This window comes from Megalops cyprinoides, chromosome 3, assembly GCF_013368585.1.
Source record: "Megalops cyprinoides isolate fMegCyp1 chromosome 3, fMegCyp1.pri, whole genome shotgun sequence".
In the NCBI taxonomy this organism is placed as follows: Eukaryota; Metazoa; Chordata; class Actinopteri; order Elopiformes; family Megalopidae; genus Megalops; species Megalops cyprinoides.
The window spans coordinates 6692786-6717256 of NC_050585.1; the positions used below are offsets into that span (position 1 = coordinate 6692786).

At 39.5% G+C, this 24471-nt stretch overlaps 1 protein-coding gene across 1 annotated transcript; it reads left to right on the forward strand.

The window, feature by feature from the left end:
- The first annotated feature begins 722 nt into the window (after nt 1–722).
- On the forward strand, nt 723–3114 carry LOC118774093 (titin-like). The gene is made up of 3 exons (XM_036523222.1): nt 723–805; nt 1737–2057; nt 2846–3114. The coding sequence occupies exons 1-3, from the start codon at nt 742–744 to the stop codon at nt 3112–3114; spliced, it is 654 nt and encodes a 217-aa protein (XP_036379115.1). The 5' UTR covers nt 723–741.
- The last annotated feature ends 21357 nt before the right edge of the window (nt 3115–24471 follow it).

Consider the following 24471-nt stretch of genomic DNA (forward strand, 5'->3'; position numbering starts at 1 on the left):
ATAACTTAACAGGAACATCATCCACCAAAAGTGAAAACATCAATTGACTTTAACGTTTTTAGTTCTTCATTCTGTGTCCATTTTAGCATGCCTCACGCCCCATAAATACCAAGTCCTGCACACTTCCAAACACATACCACAGCACCTCACTGGTCAACGCATTGTGTTAATACAAGCTTTTCAAAAGTTGTCTTGAGAAGTGCCTTGTTGTAGTGGGAAACATTTACTTCTCTGGGGGCTTCACGGTTCACTACTGTTATAACAGACCTAGGCAAGTCTAAGCAAGACTAACATTTCCGAATTGTGAAACAATATGAGAAAATGAGCTGCTGGTGTGGTTTATAGGCAGCGGTTGCTCACATTTGTGTTGCACTGAGGGGTTCAGGAAGAGTGTGGGTGGAGGATGGTTTTAATCATTTTACTCTGTTACTCTCATGTTCACAGTACCCTAAGCATACCCCCTTTATAGCCATGTTGTGGAAACTCAGGAGTACAGCAGTGTCTTCAAATATGTTTCTATGCACTTCTATCAAGTGCAAGTCCAGTGAGGAACTGGTGTAAAGCTCAAATTTCTCCTTCCTTTGTGGGGGTGTTTCAATTTCGGTTGGTGCGATTAGTCTCCCACGGCCAGGAAACTGTGACACACAGTGCACAGTGTATGCGTGTGTATGTGCGTGTGCGCGTGCGTGAAGAATCTGTGTGTTAAAGACTTCTCAGTCCGATGCCAGCTGAAGCGTCAGGATGGTTTCGCTGCAGGCAGCCTGTGCCCTCTACAATGTCCTCACACTTTTTACTACTTTCACAGGTGAGACGTACTGGTTTGCCATGTTTTAGATTTCTTGTGTATTCATGTAATCACCCATAACAATTTTAGGTGGAGAGTAGTATTAGACTGCAAGTGATAATAATACAGGCACTGCAACCCATGAATATCAGAAATGTTTTTCTTTCAAATGATCAGTTGTTTAAAGCAAGTTTTTTTTGTTTGTCTTCTAAATCACAGAAGATCAGCCACTGTTAGTTGTACTTCAGTTGTGTCTGTATGATTGCATTACTGTTTTCATCCATTTACATGGTCTCATGCGATTTCATTAATGCTGGAAACTTTGCTTCTACTGTCTACAGCGATTTCCTAGATAGTAAGAAAGCACACAGAAAATGGTGGAACCCAACATAAGTAGTAGACAAGCTGGGAGAAAAAAATGCATCAGTGTTAACGGTAATTTCTTATATGGAACAGTAGTAATACAGACACTTTGAACTACGAATAACAGTAATGCATTTACTTAATACACATTAATTGGGTACAGTAAGGTTTGTATCATGCAATGTCTGCCAGTATTCATTTAAGTTTTACGAAGTAAAAGTAGATTCAGTAAAACTTACATGATGTACAAAATACTATTGTCACTGTATACACAATACTGTTATGCATTTACTGTCATGTATTTTCTGCTACAGTACATCACACTTACTTTGCATTATTATTAGGCAACAAGTTTCATTACTGGATATTAGACTTACTGTTACCCAGACACTAAGTCAATAAATTGTGTCTTAATCTAGGTATTGTCATGTTTTACTTGCAGCATACCAAACAACTTGTATAATGCTGTGCTTCTGTGTGTTAGTATTATTACACTCAGTTTGAATTATATAGTGTCTTAGATCAAATTGTATCATTATTGGATATTAGACTCACATTACTTTTATTTCACCTTTATTTCGTGTTACAGAAGCTATGAAAAGCATCAGAGCAGCCAGTGGAAGCTCTGTCCACCTCCCCTGCCCTTTACCCTACAATGACGCTGACATTGTTGCAGCTAACTGGACGAAGGATGGCAGCTCCAACACTCTGTGCATCTACCGTATGGAAGGAAGAGCCCGTCCCAATATCGTATCCTGTAAATCTCGTGTAAATCTAACAGGACACCCTCCTGAGCTGTATCTAACAAAGCTCAAGATAAGTGATGCTGGGATTTATACCTGTAAAATGTCTAGAATCGTACCCCCACCAACAGAGGAAACCATCTTCAAGATGCGACTATATGTTGAAGGTAAGAATAGTACAGTGCTGTTGCTTTATTATTTCATTATTGTGGTAGTGTTACTGATGCTTAGGTCCTTGTAAATGATGTTCCATATTATTTATTACGGTATGTTATGTTGTGTTGCTATATTGCACATATGAGTTTATGCACCTATGAAATTTTTTGCAGTATGTACATATTTACGCTAGCACCAGTAATTACAGCATTGTGGACTGAAGTATGGTCAGATGTGGTCAGTTGTTTTCTGTAGATTCAGTTGTCCCTCCAACTTTATCAACAACATTATTATTATTTCATTAGCATGTCATGAAACCAACCAGCAACATTAGTTACAGGGCTAACGATTTATAAAAAGCCTACAGAACTTTCACATCTTCATACCTGTTAATATCTTCTCGGTGCTACAATCAGACAACATGACAAAGGTTTCAAGTAACAGCAAATGAGCTGATTTGCAACAAAGCACTGTCTGTTAAAGAAAGTGCTGTATTATTAGATTTTGTACACTGGTAGTGCAAAGCCTCAGACAAGGGAGCTGAACCATCACTCATCATGCCTGCCTCAGGAGCAGTATCTCAGCAGCAGAACAGAAAAGATCATTGAAAAATCAGCCACCTTAACCTGCACCTGATCCAACTGGTACAGTACAGCTCACATGTATCTGTGAGTGGCAGCTGGCAACAAGGCTCTTAGAACAATTCTAGAACAACTCTGAATTGTGTGCTCAGAGAATAAAGGCCAGAATGAATAGGTCAGAATGGTTCTTTACAGCATCTTGCTCTGTCCTCCTGCAGGTTCACCAGTTGTCTCCATAAAACAGGTGGAGAGCAACCAATCAGGCTGCCAATGGCTACTGTGTCAGCTGGAGTGGCTGAACCCGGCAGAGGTGAACTTCACCTGGAGCAGAGAGGGACAGAGGATTCCCAGTAACAGATCTGCCGGTTCCCTGCACCTCTGTAAATCAGACTGGAATGAGGGGGAAACCTTCACCTGCACCATCAGCTTCAATAACACACACCTCAGTAACAGCATCACCCTCAATGGCACAAACGGAGGTAAGTGATTGTAAATAAATATTAATGCACTCATACACTTTGTTTTGAGTTCAACAAGGGCTCACTGTGGGCTAACCCACACTCCCTCTCATGCAAATATGCAGAAACACCTCAACATGCAGAAAGTGTGAAACTGCTCTCTGGATACAAGAGATATGAGGACCAGAGAAGGATGGATCAGTGAACGTCAGGCAGGAAGCTGATGTTCCAGTGATGGAGACACTGCTCTGACATTTACCATCCATCAACCAGCACCACCCTGTATAACCGTGTGTGATTTGTCCCAAAACCTAGATGTCCATCACAGGAACACTTATAACCCCAACAGTTTTTTCAGAAGTGAGCTCATGAGAAGCGACTGCCTGTTCGGATTGATTGATAGCCACTACTTCACATGCGATGCCCACAGATATGGCCTTTGTTTCAGAGTGCTGCAGGCTGAACCTTGTCCTGCTGATTCCAGTCTGTGTGGGTGTGTTGGTTGGAATAGTACTCCTCATCTGTGCAGTCATCTGTATTTGTAAGTGTAAAACTATACTATTTTCTCTCTCATGGAACTTCCTGGTTTTATCCATAGATAGTTTCAAGCTGCATCTTATTTTCAGCAAATGCCCCCTCTGTAGCACTTCCCACTGAGAGAAAAGCCACATAGCTTCCGCCCAGCTATAATTTTCTAAGTGCTGTATATGACACATGCATAGCCATTAAATTTTTTTAACATTTTTAGCCACAAGATTTTGATCTGGTCTCCATTTCATGTGCGTGAGGCTCTGCGTCATTGGAATAAACACAAACTTGTGCAATCCCTCCTCCATAGCACTATTTCTAGAACAGGAAATTGAGATCAGCTCCACCCCCCACCCCCCCCTTCACACACACACATATGCTCCCTACACTATTACTTGACACCTCTGCCTCCTTTCTTGTCTTAACATCCTTCCTAAAATCCTGCTATATATATATTTATGTTCCTGCAAGTCAGATTACTGAATTTACTTGCACCTTTTATTTATCTAACCAAATTCAATATGCAACTCTACTTTTATTATTAGTGCGATGGGTTTAACCATAAGTTCCTGCTGGCTCCAACTTGTCTCTGACATTGCTCATCTATTTTCCATTCTCTGTCACATTTTGGTCACTTCCTCTCCTAAAATTTTGTCAAAGGAATGGTAATATGCCATCACAGGACACAAGATAAAGTCAAAACAAGCAGCAATGAGGCATGATGATCAGGAAACTAGATTTACAGCTGCATCACATGTTTGAACTGCTGGTCGCTTACTGGGCCTAGTTGCTATAATTTAAGGAATTTCATATGATGTTTCATTCATTTAATGTTTCATCATCAAATTAAATGTGATGGCAACTTAATTCAAAATCGGTCAGTAGTCACCATATTTCCTTTTCAATATGTTGTCATTGGAACAATCCTGTGCCAAATAATATATCTTTTAAGTTTATGTTTTATCAGCAGACATTATTGTGCTTGTGCTGATATGTCTGAAGCATAGACTTACATCGTTGTATTTGGTGGAGGATTCTGTGTTCTGCCATTACCACAACTCTTAGTGCTTGTGACATAAAAATCTTCGAATCAGATCAGATCTGATTCGAAGATCAGTTATGGTTAGCGGTGGTTATCACAGCATGGTTATCACAACAAACAGCTGACAGGCCACCGGGCTATGTACTAAGAGGATTAGTCTGGAAAACGAAAGATGTGCTGACTCATTATCACCGTTCCGTTTGTTTTGAGAAAAGTAAGTGCTGTTTTTAAAGCTATACTGTAATTTCAGTATTAAACCTCATGTCAAAAATGTAAAAAAAAAAAAAAAAAAAAGCTTCATCTCTTCAATAAAAATAGATAAGTTGAGTTAAGTTGTTTCATTGATGTTAGGCGTTTAACCCGATAAACCAAGCTGAAAGACAAAAACAACGGCTGTACACAGTGTGCGTTTTGCTTTTTATAAGAATCCAAAACTTGAGCAATAATGTTTAACATTATTACAATATATTGCTAACATTAATATTAGCAGCGAGAAAGTGAAATTCGAGGCACGTTCTCACATTTCATGGTGTCTCTTGCTACCATTGGACTTTTCGGGCTCCAGTGGAGAACTCAAGTCTACCTGCCTGAAATCTACAACGTGACCACTTCACGACTTGAACACTGCTTGGTGCATCCCAAAGCTAATTTGCTACCATCGTATATTTTTGTTTGCCATAAATGATTTACGCTTTCGCAATACACTAAAAGTGTTAAGCGCTACACCGTAGCTACACTATCCACTAGATGCTGCTAGGGTGCTATTTTGAGTCCTCGCTTCTAAAAAAAAATATTTGTACTCACCCAGCAAGCGGCAGAGATGCATTGGCGCGTACATACAGCATATTCTCAATGGTTTGTCATGGTAGGACCCGCAAATATCAACAGCCATAACAGTGTAATCTGGTGACTGCTGTGAATGGTGTCTCACACCAGCCTGACAAGGCTTTCCTGCAAACATCAGATAAGGCTACACAAAATATTTGCAGTTTATTTGTATTCTCCCAAAGGGATGAATGGTGTGAAACCTAATTATAAAATCTGCATGATCTTCATCAGAGGATGCTGGTCAAGTTTTGAGGCATTTGAACGTTATTTGCCCATTTTTAATGATTATGTCTGAACTCTCTAGAAACATAAAAGCTTAATAATGGTTTTTAGATTGCTTTATGGTTTGCTTTTTGGCTTGTGGCATTGTAAATCCATAGTACATGTATTTATTGTTGTTGGACTGATGTATGATTTTTGCTTCACAGGTAAAAAAAGAAGTGCCAGTTCAGGGGATGGATCCATAGTATTCACAAACAAGGTGTACGAAAATTTCAGTTTCACCACTGTAGCCCCAAGGAACCACGGGACTGACACATTACAACATGAACAATGTATTTATGAGAACTAGTGGCCTTGAGATGACACCAAACTGTGTACTACCTGGAATCAAACTTTCCCATGTTGACTGAAAAAGAACTGCACCTTTACCATGGCAACATGTCTCACATCTCAAACATTTTAATTGTTTTGTTTTGGGTCATAGGCCTATCGTTTCTTATGCTCGACCGAAACATGTTTCAGTTCTTTGACATTAGTCATGTTAGTCATATCAGCACACAGAAATGAAAACTCTCTTTTTTATTTGGCACATTACGGTAACTTTCTAATATACTTTCTGATTTGGAACAGTCACCATTTGAGTAACTTGAACAGTTACATGGGCTTTATCTCCTCCTGTCATTTTATTATGCTGTTGTAAATGCTATATTATTCAATATGTATTGAAAGGTGATTAAACAAAGTACCTTAAAAAAGATAATGTCAAGCATTGTTTCATATTTTGCCTGTGGAATTTCCAGTCTTTAGCACTGCAGTTCATGTCAAACAAAGGGACACTTACAAATGTGTACAGTATAGCATTATAATCCTGATCACAGTCCAAGTGCATTACAATAACAGAGAGCCTGCAACACTGAACATAATGCAGCTGCTCCCTTACATTTTCTAATTTTTTTTTTACTGGAGTTTTTTTTTTTTTACATTGTGGCAAGAGTCCACTACTTTGAGCAAATTTGCTATTTTGTCTCTGAGTCTTTCAGCTGCCTCGCTTTTCTGAACTGCCAAATTTAAGACAGCAAACAGCATACCAGTGGTAGCACTGAACAGTGAGGTAATGTCTGTCAGACCACATGGGTGGTGGTGTCTATGCAAGTCTATGTGATCCACAGCAGCAATGCCGACAGGGCTCACACTAACAGTATTGTACATGCACTGCCTGAAGAAGCTGAGAGCTGGGCGGTCTGAAAGGTTTGTGGTTGAGGGTTTTTGAACCCCTTGATGGTGGGAAGACCAAAGTAAAAACATCTCTACGCTGCAAATGTGATCATTATTCTGAAAATTGTGGCTTGTTTTTTTTTTTTAACATCACAAAACTGAGGCACATTATTCATGTCACATATGTGCACAAAAGGTGACCATACCAGCCTCAGAGAGTTTACAGACAGTTTGACACTTTGTACCCTAATGTTGAAAAGTTGTCCATCTTCTCAAATTGTGAAAAGAAATTAATGTGATTAAAGATAATAATGTGATTATGAAATAAATGATTAATCTCTTTATTATGGATTTCAAAATTCATTTTTTTTATTTAAAATTATTGTGAATTCATTCCCAGAAAGGGAAATTCACATGTGTATGTTCTCCTGACATGGACAGCACATTTTTAATTGGGACCTTTTCTAAATATGTTAAGCACCAGACATGTGTTTTTGAACCAATCCATTATCAAGTGGTGTAAATACTGTTGGTTATGTGACACACAAAAATATGTCAAAACAGTATTTGGACTAAACCAGTGACACCAAGGCAGACCTTCATGGTCAAGTCTTAGGATGCTTTCTGAGGTCAGTGCTTTTGCATGAGAAATCTGTGTTAAAATGCAAAACATCTGCTATCTCAAAGCTAGGACTTCTGGCATCTATTCACAAATGAATTGCCTGTACAGACCTTCATGTAGGGGAAGTAAGGACACTGCCTTCTTTTTCATTTCCACATAGAGTGATCAGATGACCTAAAGGAATAAATTCCCTCTAGGTTATAAAAATAAGCCACATCACATGATCTCCCTGCCCTTTGCAAACACCCTCCTGTGTAAAGTGCAGATGAAATATCCTGCACCTTCTTCATTCTCATGATGTTGGACCTGACGTGCATCCAATAGTACCACTCTGGGCAGGATTCTGAGTGTCTTCAGTGTGGGCCATTTGTATATGTCTTTGCTGTTCACTCATTTGTCTATCACCCAGACTATGCTGCCTCAAGTGGTTGCACAGTCTTTATGCGATGGCTGTCACTTAACTATTTTACTCCTCTGAAGTTAACTCATACCGGAAGCATGTTCAGAGCCACAGCTAGCTGACAATTGCTTGGTGCTCTCGATGCAAAACTCCCACTCATTGTGAATAGTAAAGCAAATACATTATTTTGTGTTTATTTTTCATACAAAGCGGGATGTAATGTCAGTCCTATGTTGGAGACAATGCAGAAACTTGCTGTGATTTCATAGCCAGATTACTCAACACAGCGAAACAACTAGTATCATTGGAAAGGGTAAGTTCTGCTGTTTATTTTGATATGCATTGTGAAGCGATGGGGATTTTGTGACTTTTTCAACCGAGAAGCAGGAGTGTGAAAATGGGTGAAGAAATTAGTAAAGATATTACTTTGCAGAAGTTTGATCTGTCCTCATAACGTGATTACTTCAGTATGTACAAATATGTGACTAGCATCATTACAAAGCTCCGGTTCCGCTTTTTCTTGTGATATGTGTTCCATATCTATGCAATGACGAGTACATGAGTAATTCCAACAAGAATAATGGGTGTGGAGACGGACGCAGAGCTGTATGCAGATTGTAACTATAATTAAATTTGATGTAAATTCTAAATTATTTTTCTCACCAACACTTTGTCGCATAGACAAGCAACTAGCATTGTTAGCGATGAATACTTCATGGGCAATTCAACCGAGAAGAATCTGCTATGGTGGTACAGTCCTGGCAGATTGTGAAGGACTAGCGCCTCTCTGTGTTGATGAGCTGCTGGAAAGCAGTACAATGGTGGTTCTCTGCACTCCAGAATGACAGTCTGTATGAATGTGCTGCAATTGTGAACTTCTACCTTCCTGCATTTAGTTCTAGCCCTTGAAATTTGTTCTCATGTGAATAAACAGCCAGGGCAGTTTCAGGTCTTTTGTATTTTAGCCTTAAATGCATGTAGCATTCCTTAGGCTAAAATGCCTGTCAGGACTAAACAATCATGGGGGTAGCCTGACATAAGAGCAGAGATTCCATCCTGTTGTGGTGGGATGGAGCAATTGAGAGCAACTCAAGATGGCATATGCTAATCTTTTCACTTCCCAGGTCTCTGCCTTGAGTCCTATGTGGTCTCATAAAAGGTCCAATTAGGCTTAACCCTTTAGGGGATGATGCTATGGTACAAAAATGGCTCAAGGGCTTGTTGTACGCCTTCCCCAAATCTCCCTGTTCCGCCACTGTGACAGGAGCATATGTTGATCCTCCTTGTCGTATCAAACTGTCTAATTCCCAGGGTTAGCAAAGCTTTAGAACTTAATAACACCGCATCCACAGAAGCCTCCCCATAGGGCATATCCTCTAGCCAAGGTAGGGGGCAGACTCTGTCATACTGAGCCCAGCCTCTGGGCGTGGCCTCTTAATAGGACTGTCTGTCTGGGAAACAACTGGGAAACGTTAGCTGAACAACTAAGTTGTTTGAAGAGGGCCAAAACTTCATAATCAAGGCTGCCACCTTTATGTTTTTTTCTGCCAAATTGGCAGAATTTTTATTGATTTTGCACTTACTTATGGCATTTAAAAACTGTCATATTGGCTGTTCCAAAATGACAACAGCAAAATGGACTCACAGCAGAGCAGCAAGAGTAATAACTGTGTTTTCTTAGAGATTGGTTTGTTGACTGATTAGCGCTATCTTCTTTTTCCAAAGCAGCTACTGTTTACATGTTGTTAGCATTTATTCTGGGTGTCTGAGGTCATGGTTTGGGGTTTTAAGGCTGACAGATGATGTATTTTGCGATCTTGGGATTATGCTTGCAACACTACTTATAACCCAGCCTAATCTATTCACATATTTTGTTTTTGTTTGTGGTTTCCCAGCGGCTTCTTGGATTCCAGGTTTTCATACAGTTGTGTTCTTCATATTTTGCTATCCATTTTTCTGAGCATTTGAAGGTGCATGTTTGCAACCTGTCACAGAGATGAAGGAAAATGCTTGCTTAAAAAGGGAACCATGGTTCTCTGAGCGGTGAGTGGCCACCCTTCAATATTATGTGTCAGCCTTCCTGCTGAAGGGACATTTGGTGGTGTGAAAATCTTTAGCAAAAGCATCTCAAACTATATCCTACGGAGGACAGTAATTCCCTTCAGCTGTCTGGCAACCCATCACTGAAATCAGAGCACCACAGTTGCATCCATAACCCAATGTTTTGAACCCCACAGAAACCATGTGACTGAACTATCACATAGCTATATTACAACTGCTATCAAATTTTCAAGAGAAATCTGTAGATAGTAACAGGGGTAATCCAAGGTGAAAAAGTTGGGACATTCACATGTACTATTACTTGTTCACATACTACCCAGGAAGCTTCTCTTGCCGTTTTGAATGTTTACTGGGAAGCATTAATTTGTGAAACTGTAACACACAGAAAACAACAACATGAAACAACTGAAAACGGTTATCTTTAACATGCTACGCTAGCGGTTAGCGCTATGCTAATTTCACTGAAAAAAAACCCATTGACGCGCTAGCGCAATCAGCGTCTATTGATTCAAGCGACTTCCACCAACAACAGGTTGCAAATCATCTCAAAACATGAAAGGCAAGTGCATATATATGTACTATATGGTACTTACAGACATATGCTCTGTATTGACAAAAAAAAAAGGACGTTAGCACTGTTAACAACTGATAAACAACTGACTTTCAAACTGTACTAGGCAGAACCAAACTACGGCAAGGAGGGACAAAACTCAAAGCTCAGTACCTCTGCCTTAGGGGCAACACACACACACACATACACACCCCTACCTTTTTCCTCTCCGGCTCATAGGTGTGTAAACCTGGATGCAGTGGGTTTCATATGTGTTCCCAGACTCTTATTCAAGGTCAGCTGAAAAGAACCACAATTACTCCTCAATTCACCTGCAGAATACAATTACCACAGTCCATAAATTAAATCTGTAAGTGTGAAGAGAAGGTGAAGTTTGGAACATCTTTGTGAGCTTCACCATTTCCCTCTCTACACCACATCACAGGGGGAAATTTTCCTCCATTTTGGCTGTGTGCTATATAAAGATATAAACAAGCATAGAATTGTCCAAAATGTCTTGGTATGCTGAAGCATCAAGATTGCCCTTCACTGGAGATAAGGGGCCTAGCCCAAACCCTGAAAAACAGGTGTGGCCAAATACTTTTCTCCATGTAGTGTACATCTACCCAAGCCTATTAAATCTGTCATCCTATTAAATCTTTCAAACTGAAATCCCGACTTCACTGTAATTTTTCCTAATAAACTTTTAGATGACGTTATTAGCATGTAGCAGATGCCCTCATCCAGAGCAACTAACATTGGTTTTTACGATGTTACCCATTTATACACCCAGATATTTAATTGTGTGTTAAGTACCTAGCCCAGTGGTCCAGCGGGGAATTGACCCAGCAACCTTTTGTTTATGAGTCCTGCTCCTTAACCACTATGCTACACTGTAATAGTGTTTTAAGCCTCTGCTATAAGTATACTTTTATTATCTGTAAAGAGTGTGAACAATGTTTTGCATAAAATGTTTCATCATCATAAAATAGCTGTTGTCCAAAGAGTAATCTGTAGAGGCTGTGCGATGTCCTTAATGAGACTATGAAGACCAAATCCAGTGTGTATAAACTTGTTTATGCTCAATAGTGTGTTGATGTTTTTTGGCTTGTTGTCAGACAAGAAATCTTGTTTGTAATCGTGTAACTGTCAGGAGCTTAAACCATTCCATTCACAGATAATACTCATGGGGGAAATTAAAGATTATTTTTCTATGATAAAACTGTGTCCTTGGCCTTTGTCCTGTTTACCCAATACACTTAGGTGATTAAGCACACCTGATGACACAAAGTGACACCTGTTTACTTCTCTTGGACTACAGCCTTTTCAGTTACCTTCTTTTCAGTTCTCTCTTAAGTTATCATTTAATCTGTGACATAGTGATATGAATGATTTATACTTTAAATATTTTGGTAGTTTAATCAATGTCACCTAGTTTGTAAGTTAAAACTATACTGGTAGAAAATTAGAAATCTGCAAGTGTATTTTGTAAAATTCGGTATGCAGCATGCTAGTTAGAGAGCTATAAAGAACTCTTTAAAACCATAGTCATATTTCATATATTATGATCACATTGGGTCTTAAAATCCATTTAACAAGTTCAACAAATTCACCATGTCATATCACTAGATCGGTCTGCTGATGTAAAAGTAGTGAAATAAATATTTTAGCATGTAGTGTCAGTTTGTTCTCATTAAATGTTAATGTGTGAATAATAACACGCTATGAAATGTCCTTATTGCATCATAATTGTAAATAATTAAGCCTCTGGTGTGTGCTGAGGGGTACTCTCAGAGCTAGGACCCTCCCTGGACATTTCTTCATCAAACTGACAGCTCGCCAGCACTCCTGACACAAATCAAACACTATATTAACAGCTATGTCCAAACCTGCAGTTCAGACTTCATACACTTTCAAGAAGGAGGTAAGTAGAAACTGGGAGTGGTTCAATCATACCATGCCAGCTATGAGAAATAACATAAATAATGTGTAACTTGTTTAAATTTCAAATGAATACTGTATAACATAAATTATCTGAGGACAATTCTTGAGTAAAATATGTATTCTTTTTGGATATTATATGAGTTTTTTATTCAGTATAGACAAAACCCTTATTGTAATAAAAAGACAACAGTAATAACTATATACTTTGAAGAAAATTGTATATACATAGAAGTCATGCCTCTACAACACTGCATATAATATGTATTCATTATGTGTAAGCAAAATGAACAAAACGATGTCAACTAGCATTTTGCTAATCGGCAAGAGAATATTAGACAGTTAAAAAAGACAAGTAAAAATTTAAAAAGTATAGTTTAAAAAAAAGTCATGGCAGTAAGTTTTAATTGCAAATGCTGTCCAGAACATTGTCTCATTTGTAGCAGTCGAGTAACTGTATTGCACAATAGCCAACCTCAGAATGCCTCAGTGTTGGGCATATTTTTTCCATATAGTGAAAGATAATTTGTACATTGCCACAGATATGTTTGGTAGCATCAACTGTTAAAATACTATGTGCTCATCATCAGACCAATTGTTGAGATATACCTATGATTGCAGGTTCTCTTTGTGGAGCAAAATGTTACTTTGATTCTCCTGAACCCAAACCACACTGACAGGAAGATCAGAGTATGGCATTAAGGTATAATGACACCACTGTGTTGATACTAACAGGATATGGAGAGATGGACAACATGAAGTTCTTGTATTTCACCCTCACACTCTTAGCTCTTCTTCTGACTGTTTATCTGAATGTGTTTCTCATTGTTCTGGTGTGTCTCATCAGAAGTCTTCACAAGCCCATGTTCATCCTTTTGTGCAACTTGTTCGTAAACGGTGTGTATGGAAGTTTTGGCATTTACCCACAGGTTCTGAGTAACTTGTTGACATGCATGCACTTTGTCAATCGCTCTTGGTGTCAGCTTCAGATATTTTGTCTACATACTTATGCATGTATTGAATGCACCATATTGACAATAATGGCTTTTGACAGATATGTCTCAATCTGCCAGCCACTTAGATACCAAAGTATAATGACACCCAGTAATATATCTGTACTTATTATTCTCGCCTGGCTTCTCCCTTTAGTATTGCTTGGAATGCTCATAACTCTTACATCCAGGCTGCCATTGTGTGACAATGTTATAGAGAAACTTTACTGTGATAACTGGTCTGTTGTTAGACTCTCTTGTATAGAAACTACCAGGGAAAATATGTTTGGGATCTTTGTGACATTTTGTTTTCCTGGTGTGCCAGTACTTTTAATTTTATTTTCCTATCAGAAAATTCTTAGGGTTTGCATGAAGTCCTCAAAAGAAGCCAGAGGGAAAGCGTTGAATACTTGCTTGCCACACATTGTGTCATTTGTGACCTACTGTTTCAATATGGTCTTCGAAGTTACCAGCCGTCGTCTGGACAGCAAACAAGCACTGTCTCCTATGAGGGCGTTCCTGTCACTGCAACTGTTGATTGTCCCTCCACTGCTCAATCCACTCATCTATGGCATCCGACTGCAAGAGATGAGGGTCGCTATAGTGAGAGTCTTTCAGAAACAGAGAGTTGGCAGAAAGTAATAACTGATATGGCTTTGCCAAACTGTTGTACACCTATTGAACTCATATGCTGAAAACAAATAGAAAATAAATGTGAGAACCCAAATCTGACTTCTGGTTTTAACTTTCTTAAAAAGGATAGCTCACCAGATACAGATTTGATCATTGTTGTTTAGAGTTGATGCTTTTTACTTTTTTGATACTTTTTTATTTCATTATCAATGAATGTCTACTCATCTGTGTTTTCCTTACAAACAAATTTCAGAGCTGCATCAGCACTACTGCATTGAATCACCATTGTTTATTGAAAAGCCGACATTTTGGTCAGCAGAGCTTCAGAATGGTAATGGTTTTACCTAAGTGAGCTTAGACAAGTGAAGTCATTGTCATCATCGTTGTCCTCATCAATGATGGTGAACTGCTGCAAATGTTTTCCTCTTCAGTCAAGGTGAGACGAGTCAGATGACTCAAGCTTAACCACCTCATTCAGCTGGAGAGGAGCATTCTTACAACTACACTGTGACGGGGTGACATTACCCACAGTATATTATACTGTAAGGACCTGTACGTTTCTCTGTCAGGTTCATCTGACACATGGACCTTCAATATTATCACATATCATACCTGTAAAACCTGTCCTGGATCTGTGATGCCTGTCTGTCCAGCCCTATGTGGTAATGAGGAATCTCAAATAGAGGCCATTGGGGAAAATACACTAAGCATAAACATAAGCAGCCAAACTGGGATTTGCATCATGTTTCATTTTGTCATTTTTTCATTTTGCAAATGCTCTTATCCAGAGCAAATTACAAAAGGGGTCTTTGTCAACATCTTCAACCATCAGCTGCAGATTCTACAGTCTACACTGGCAGCAGTGTGGCAATAGTGGTAAGGAGCAGGGCTTGTCATCAAAAGGTTACTGTTTCAATTCCCCACTGGGGCATGGCTGTTGTACCCTTGAGCAAGGTACAGAACCTACAATTACCTCCAGCTGTATAAATGGATAAAGCTGTAACCTATGTAAGTTGTTCTGGATAAGAGCATCTGCTAAATAACACTAATGTAATCTACAATCAGCTCTATGAAGCTGCTGCTAGTGTGCAGCAGGCATTATGACTGTGGGGGGGATCAGAACTCTTTGGGGTACATTCCCACTGTTTCACACTGCCTGAACACACTTCTTATTGTAACCTCAGAAACCCTATACTGATGGTGGTCATGCTGCTGTCCTAGGGTCTCATGTGGCCCTTCCAAAACTTCACATGTGGCCCCTGAAGCAAATGTGAATGAAACCACATCCAATATGAGGTGTTGGGGCTTTTACATGAAATACATTAGTATAGCATAGCACAGGTAAACATGAGGTCATTCTGGAGCCAGGCCAGTCCCTGCTTAATGTCTGCAACGATTTCATCTCACTTTCCTGCTATTTTCCACCCTCATGTCCATGTTCCAACTTCTATCTGTGATATCAGGGACACAGCATGCATTTTACATTACATTATTTGCTTATAAGGCATCCATCTAGAGCAGTGTTTCTCAACCCTCTCCTGGAGGGCCCCCTGCCCTGCATGTTTTACATCTCTCCCTGCTCCAACACAGCTGATTCAAATGATCAACTCGTTATGAACTCCTGAAGCTGCTTAATAACAAACTGATCATTTGAAAAAAAAAAAAGGAATCAATATTAGAAGTGCAGCATGACCAAGTTTCTTTAGTTGGCCAGACAAGGTACAAGCTAGCTGATAGAGATAGAATTACGTGAAACCATAGAATTTTTTCTTTTTGACAAAAATTACAAACTGACATAATAAATTGCTTTAGGTGGTAGTGTTTCAGGTGTTCAGGTGAGCATAGAAGAGCTGTGTCTTTTTCTTGAAGATAGTGAGGGACTCAGCAGAACGGATAAAGTGTGGAAGTTCATTCCACCATCAGGGGACAACGCAGAGAAAGTTCTGGAAAGTGATTTTGTGCCACGATGTGATGGGAGCACCAGACGCCGTTCGGTAGCAAAGCATAATGGTCAGGAGGGAACACAGACTTGTCGAGGTGAGTTCCGGTAGGTAGGTGCAGTTTTGTTGGATGTACTGAATGCAAGCATCAAGGCCTTGAACTTGATGCGAGCAGCTACAGGAAGCCAGTGGGGTGACACAAAGAGAGGTGTAACGTGGGCTCTCTTTGGTTGGTTGAAGCCCAGACGTGCCACTGCATTCTGTATCAGCTGGAGAGATTAATGGTGCATGCAGGTAGGCCAGCCAGTAGTCCAGTCTTGAGATGACAAGAGCCTGAACCAGGAGCTGTGCAACATATTCAGATAGGTAGGACCCGATTTTCCTGATGTTGTAAAGGGCAAATCTGCATGATCTGGGAGTCTTTGAGATGTTTATGACTAAAGTTTACCTGGTCATCAATCACTACACCCAGGTTCCTTTTAGACCTGGATGGAGTTAGTGTCGTTGAGTCAATCTCTATGTGGATGTTGTGCTGAATTGACGGGCTGGCTAGGATGATGAGGAGCTCTGTCTTAGGTTATGTTGAATGTGGTGCTCCTTCAATCAAGGTTGAGATGTCAGAGAAGCAAGCCAAGATTTGTGCTGAGACCATGGGATCATCAGGTTGGAACAAGAGGTAAAGCTGGGTATCATCAGCATAGCAGTGGTAGGAGAAGCCATGTCCCTGAATGATTAGGCCCACGAGGTTGTGTATAGTGAGAAGAGGAGGGGGCACAGCAATGATAGCTGAAGTACCCCAGTGGTTAGCTGATGTGAAACCCCACCATTCCATGGTATCTTGAAGGATCTACCTGAAAGGGAGGACTTAAACCAGCAAAGTGCAGTGCCAGTGATGCCCAGATCAGCAAGAATGGACAGGAGGATCTGGTGATTCACTGTGTCACAGCAGAAAGGTCTAGCAGGATGAGGACTGATGACCTAGGGGCAGCTGTGCCATCTCAGTAGAGACAGTAGACACAGTAGAGTGTCTCAGTAGAGTGGCTAGTTTTGAAGCCAGATTGGTTTGCATCCAAGAGGTCATTCTGGGAGAGGAAAGCAGAAACCTGGGTGAAAACAACTCTTTCAAGAGTTTGGAAAGGGAAGAGAGAGACCAGTCTGTCATTTTCTACTTGTGAAGGGCTAAATGTAGGCTTTTTGAGCAGTGGGGTTACCCAAGCCTGCTTGAGTGTGATGAGGAAAGCACCAGTAGTGAGTGATATGTTGATGATGTGCATGAGTGCAGGTAAGAGTGTGGGAGAGATGGTTTGTAAGAGATGGGAGGGGATGGGGTCCAGGGGTCAGGTGATGAGTTGGTTAGATAGGAGAAGCTTAGAGGTGTCAGCCTCAGAGATAAGGGGGGAATGTGGATAGTAATGTGCTGTGCATGGGTGGAGACTGGCTGTGAATTTGTGGAGTGGAGAACTGACTGCTGATGGCTTCCTCTGTTTTTAGTACAAAAAAAGTGGCAAGGTCATCAGTGGCCAGAGAGGTGGTGGGTGGAAACGAGAGAGGTGACTGTCATGAACAGTTTGTGGGTATCTGAAATGCTGCTTGTCTTGTCCTGGTAGTAAGTGGCATTGGCAGTGGGGATGTTGGAGAAAAAAAAGGAGAGGAGAGACTGATATTTGCTCAGATCAGCGGGGTCAATTTGTGCCTCTCGGCTGTACTGAGCCTGGTCCGTTGATTGAGGAGAACCTCAGAAAGCCAGGGGTTGGAGGGTGTCGCATGTGCTGGCCTGAAGGAGAGAGGGCAGATACTGTCGAGGGTGGAGCATCGAGTGTCAGTGGCATCGTCTACATCAAGTGAGGAGAAGCAGTTGAGAGAGAGGAGAGAGGCGGAGACCAGGGAGGAAACCTGAGTGGGTGAGACGGAACGGAGCAAAAGAGAACAAGAGGAGGAGAGGGTGGTGGACATGGAAGGAGACACAGAGTAAACTGAATGAAGACTGTGGCAACTGTGATGCAGTTACGTGTCAGGGTAAGGTCCAGCTGATTGCCCGCTTTGTGAGTCGCTGGGGTGAAGATACATTTCAGGGCAAAGGAGGTCAACAAAGTAAGGAAGTCTGCAGCCTGAGGTTTGTTGTGGTGGATGTTCAGGTCTCTGAGGATCACAAGTGGGCTGCTGTCTTCAGGGAAGGAGGACAGTAACATGTCCAGCTCTTCAATGAAGAGTGATGGGAAGGGTTAGGAAAAAGGTATAAAAGAAGGAGAATTGGAGGTGCTTCTCAGACCTGGGTCTTCAGAGGGTGTGACTGTTTTGCTCCACATGGACCAGCCCGGTTTACTGTATGTGATTTCTAATCCATATACAATAAATCTATTTGCATCAGACTTTGAGGTATAACTTGTATTAATTTTTGTAGATTGTTATTTCTGTATTTGATACAGCATATTGAAGACACAAGAACGGAAAAGGATCCTCCGGCCTGACCAGTAGAGGCGGGGAGTGGTGGAGTCGCCACACCAGTAAGCTGTACAAGCTCATTGGGAGTTACTCATAAAGTCATTAATTTTTTTTCCTTATTGAATTGAAATTCTTGGAATGCATTGTTAATATTGGCAACTGAAAGTTATGAAAATAAAATGTTCTTGATTGATGCATGAATCCTATTTGCAGTAGGCCTACATAATTCCTAATGTCTGGAATGTCTTTTTTCTTGAAGGGGAAGGGACGACTGGCCTACACAAGATGCTGGTTCAGAATGCCTGACAAATCAGTTTTTAATCTGTGTGTCTGAGTGTGTTTGTCCTGAATATAATACCAACACCTTGGTCAGAGCATTGCCTCCAATTTGTGGTACAACCTCATTAGCAGAGCTGCCAGCTTTAGCTTTTTATTCCAATTTTTTTTTTTTTCCAATTTTCCATTTTTTATTCCTATTTTTCAAAAAGCACATCAACTTTACCAAACAATTTTGAGAAAATGAAGCATGACTCACTCCTCAGTAGAGACAGTTATATCAGCCTCCCAAGTGGCTCAGTCAGTTAATGCACTTGTTCCAAGTGTAGGCTGAGTTCAAAAGCCCGAGACATAGCAGGTTTGAGTATGGGCTGTTTAATTAGGAGTCAGTGACTGAGGGTCTGTGGAAGTGGAACACATTTGGCACTGTTCTGCCAGGGGAGGGTAGGTTGTGTCTGCCAGAGTACCCTCTTCACACCACTCAGTAGCATTAGCATTATGTGAGATGCTCATGACTTGATCAGAAGATGTCAGAGGGGATGTTCTACCTTTTTCTCATGGTGGACAGTGCTTTTAGTGCAAAGTTGTGGCTGTTGTTGGTCCCAGTTTGATTTTTTTCTTTCTTGTGTTTATCCAAAGAGAACATTTTTGGCAATTTGGCTATTTGTTGGCCATGCAAGGTCATGGTTTGGCCTTTTTTGCTGACACACAACATCCCTAATTTCAATCCCCAACTGGATTTCATTTGGCTGGTGTTCACTCACAGAAACGTTCTTCTAACTGTTAACTTTCATGTAAACAGGATGGCTGCCCTGTCAAAAGAGCATGTTGCTCAGCTTTAACAATCTGCAACAACAAAAAAATATAAAAACTTTAAAGCTACAAACATGTCTGTATCACCCTATTGAATTATGAAATGTGGATTTTTTTATGAACAAAAAAAAGGTTGTTTATCAAAATCTTTTGAAACTGATATCTTGACCTTTATTCAATGCTACGACATTTCCTCACCAGGCTGATCTCTTAGCATATCGGCTCTTTCAAAAAATGGGTGCTGATTCAAATATGCCACAAAGACTTGAAGAAATATCCAATATATATTTATTTGAAAATGCATCAAATCACCTTTTAACATTGTTTACAGTAAATGCTGTTTGCAAATATACTACTGGAAGAGATGTTTTATTTTTTGAACGTATTTGAATGTACCTGGTTTGCTTTTAGCCTCTAGTTTTACGTAATTTAACTGTTGTCAAGTTCAATTAAAAGTATAGTTTTTTTATCACTAAAATGTTTGCAACGTTTCATCAATGTTTCATCATCATACAGTAGCTGTTGTCCAAACAGTATACTATAGAGACTGGGTGATGTTGTCCTTAATGAGACTATGAGGACCAAATCCAGTGTGTATAAACTTGTTTATGCTCAGTTGTGTGCTAATTTTTTTTTTTCCTTTCGATCAGCCAAAACTATCGTCTGTATTCGAGTACCTATCAGGAGCTTAAACTGTTCTCATAAGAGACAGTGTGACTCATGGGGGAAATTAAAAATTATTTTTGATAAGTGTGTCCATGGGCTTCATTTTATTTTCCAAATACACTTAGGTGATTAAGCCCTCCATCTGACACGGAGTCCCTTGTTTTCTTTATTTGTTTGGCTGGACCTTGGTCAAATCCCCAAAAGTGACGCCTGTTTACTTCTTTTGGAAATTCAGTCTTAGATCTTTCACCTGTTGAAAGACCTGTTGGAAGAAATGACACTTTTGATTGCCTTAGTCTGACAAACATCCTCAAACACAGACCATATCAGTCTGATAAAGGCACATGCTTTTTAATTGTTGGTAGTTTCAGATATGTCAGCTCAGTAATATAATTAATTTGCATAGTTAGCTCACAAGAAATCTGCAACTGTGTTTTCAGTAAAATCCAGCAGTATTTGACATGCTAGTTTGAAACCTTCATTCAAGTCAGATGCTTTCATTTTACATCATAATATCTAATGTAATTCAGTTAAAAGTCATGTTAATTTCCCCTTGTTATGCCAGTCTGTTAATGTAAAGTATTGAAATAATACATCTTTTAGGATATAGTCTCATTTTGTTCTCATTAGATTTTAATGTGTGAATGCAATACGATGACATGAAATGTCCTCATTACATCATAATTCTATATGATTGGGATACTCTCAGAGGTAGGACCCTCCCTGGACATCTCGTCACACTGACAGCTCAGCAGAACTCCTAACGGGACTCTACCTCTATATCAATAGCTGTGTCCATACCTGCAGTTCAGACTTTGTGTGCCTTCAGGAAAGTGGTAAGTAGACACTCAGAATGGTTCAATCATACCATGTCAATTAACAGAAATAATGCAAATATAAGATATGTAAATTGTTTAAAATTAAAAGGAATACTGTATGAAGTACAACTTAGTAAGGACAATGCCACTACCAAAACAAAGTCACGACAATCAACTAAAAGTAGCATACAACGAGTATAAGCTTCATGATACATGGGTGTAAACAGTGCATATGTTATATGTATATTCATGTGTAATATGTACAAAATTTGAATTCATCAAGGCTTTCTTTAGGTTTTTTGTTTGCCAACTTAAGAAATTCAAATATGAACTATAAAGTGAATACTGCACTTTTTTTACAGATAAACTAAATTGAAAAAAGACTGATTTACAGGTAGTGGTTGTACTTGCAAGAGCTGATGAGAACTTTCTCCCAATCTGATAATGCTTAGGAAATAGTTCTTCTCTCACAGCATTACAAAATTACTGTGAATGTCTCAGAATGTCTTTGGCACTGTTATAGGGGACTTATTACTAATTTAACATTTCTGCTGATTTTCTGTGCAGTGGGACAGACACTGGAACTACTGTGTTCTCAATAGCAGACACGCATTTCAGATGTGCCCTATGCTTGCAGGTTCTCTCTGAGGAGCAAGATGTTGCTTTTATTTTACTGAGCACAAACCACACTGACAGGAAGATCAGAATATGGCAATATGGTACAATGACACCACTGTGTTGCTGCTAACAGGATATGGAGAGATGGACAACATGAAGTTCTTGTATTTCACCCTCACACTCTTAGCTCTTCTTCTGACTGTTTATCTGAATGTGTTTCTCATTGTTCTGGTGTGTCTCCGCAGAAGTCTTCACAAGCCCATGTTTATCCTTTTGTGCAACTTGTTCGTAAACGGTGTGTATGGAAGTTTTGCCATTTACCCACAGCTTCTGAGTAACTTGTTAGCGTACATGCACTTTGTCAAACGCTCTTGGTGTCAGCTTCAAATATTCTGTCTACACTCTTTTGCATGTATTGAATGCACCATATTGACAATAATGGCTTTTGACAGATATGTCTCAATCTGCCAGCCACTTAGATACCAAAGTATAATGACACCCAGTAATATATCTAAACTTATTATTCTTGCCTGGCTTCTCCCTTTTGTATTGCTTGGAGTGCTCGTAGCTCTTACATCCAGGCTACCATTGTGTGACAACATTATAGAGAAACTTTACTGTGATAGCTGGTCTGTCATGAAACTCTCTTGTATAGAAACTACCAGGGAAAATATGTTTGGGATGTTTCTGACAATTTGTTTTTTTGGTGTGCCAGTGCTTTTAATTTTACTTTCCTATCAGAAAATACTGAGCATTTGTATAGTGTCCTCAAAAGAAGCCAAAGGGAAAGCTTTGAACACTTGCTTGCCACACATTGTGGCATTTCTGACCTACTGTGTTAATATACTCTTTGAGATTATCAGCCGTCGTCTGAATAGCCAGCAGGAATTATCTCCTATTAGAACATTCCTGTCACTGCAAGTGTTGATTGTCCCTCCACTGCTCAATCCACTCATCTATGGAATCCGACTGCAAGAGATGAGAGTCACGATAGTGAGGGTCTTTCAGAAAAGAAGAACTGGCAGCAAATAATAACTGATATGGTGTTGCCAAACTACTGTACTTATCTGTTGTAAACATTCAGACAATAAATCTGAGAACCAAAATCTGACTTTTGGTTTCTGTCTTAAAATTGTTACAGTGTATAGGTCACCAGTTAGTTACAATTTTAAATAAATTCTCAATTAATGTCTGTCTTTTCGCTTGTGTTTTCTTTCCAACAATTGTCAGAGCTGCACTCATAAAGAAAAGGAATTTCCTACAACATTAACCCTAACACTAACCCAAAGCACTGCTTCATCACGTCACCACAGTTTAATGGAACTTACATGTTGGTCAGCAGAACCCCAGTAATGTTTTGCCTAAAGCTTCAGCCAATTCATATTGTTAGGAAGACATCTGTACGTGTAGATCGACTAACAGGTGGCACATAATAGTTTCAGATAGAGACCACTTTAATCTAAAAAGTCAAAGTGTGAGCTTAACAAGCAATGAGACAACTGAAGTCATCACCAGCATCCAGATATGTCCTCCTGTAACCAGCCTGACATGTATTGTGGACCTCAGAACCCATTTTTAGTCACTTCAGTAAGCATCTCTATCATAGCGAACTAACTAACGCTAATTAACGTATTCATAGAGTTACAGTAAACAGTGATTTGTATCCTGTCCTTGTACCTAGTTAATGAAGTTCCAAATAATGATTTGAGAGTAATTTTCAGAAAACGCCTACGCAGTTAGGAAATCTGTCACAATTATGCAAATCCCACTAAACACTACCTTTTGCATGTCAGCTATTCATAGCATTCCTCCTACTTTTACTTTTTCCTGTTTATGTAGTAAAATGGGGGGAATTAATGACATTGGCCTGGGGCAAGGTGCAATCCCTTCATCCTACTCCAAGCCAAAGATCAGATTCTTATTGTATTTGATAAGAATTTATTATTTAAATGAATAGTACTGAATTGTACTTGTGAACATCTAACCTTAATGGCCTGCTCCGATTTTTCTGTTACATTTCATTAAAGGAATGTTAAAGGACTACATTTATAAGAGGAATACTATACTGAAATATATTACACTGTGTTCTGCATGCAGGAATAGCTACATTCACTGCATCAATTGGTGACTGGTCTGTATCCAATGCAGTTATTTAGCATGTTGCATACTTAGCTAAATATTTTTCATCAGTTTAAATCAGAAAACAGACTTACATTTCAAGTACTTGCAACTAATTTTATGGCCAATGCAAATACAGATGTTTTAGAGAAAATATTGACAAGATGCTGATATTGTCTGATATTACATATTGATCATATGCTGTAATGTTGGGCTACATCCACAGAAATTTAAATTTTGAAATACAGGTAAAAGCAAAGTATGCTACTTACATATTTATATACACCAAAAATACTCAGTGTAACATTACTATATTTCAATTAAAAAGCTTCATTTCTGAAGTTATTTGAAAAAGTTCCTTTTTGTTCCTACACAGCACATTAGAATTAAAGCTCAGAAATTCGTGACCAGCATTTAATTGTATGTTTCACAAATAACAAGGACTTTTCAGTGTCAGGCTCCAGGCAGCAAATTATAAATGGCATTTGCATTTACATTTATTCATTTGGCTGAGGCTTTTATCCAAAGCGACTTACAAGTGTGGTACAGTACAACACAAGTGAAAAACCATACGGAGTCAACAATATTAGAAGTACTGCAGGACCACATTTCAAAGGTTAGCCCGGCAAGGTATAAACTAGCAGGTAAAGCTAACGAGTGT

Excerpts from the sequence above, each read along its gene's own strand:
- LOC118774093 (XM_036523222.1), top strand. The coding sequence starts at position 742 with ATGGTTTCGCTGCAGGCAGCCTGTGCCCTCTACAATGTCCTCACACTT. Across the intron at positions 806-1,736 it reads ACTTTTTACTACTTTCACAG|AAGCTATGAAAAGCATCAGA; the intron begins GTGAGACGTACT and ends TTCGTGTTACAG. Across the intron at positions 2,058-2,845 it reads GATGCGACTATATGTTGAAG|GTTCACCAGTTGTCTCCATA; the intron begins GTAAGAATAGTA and ends GTCCTCCTGCAG.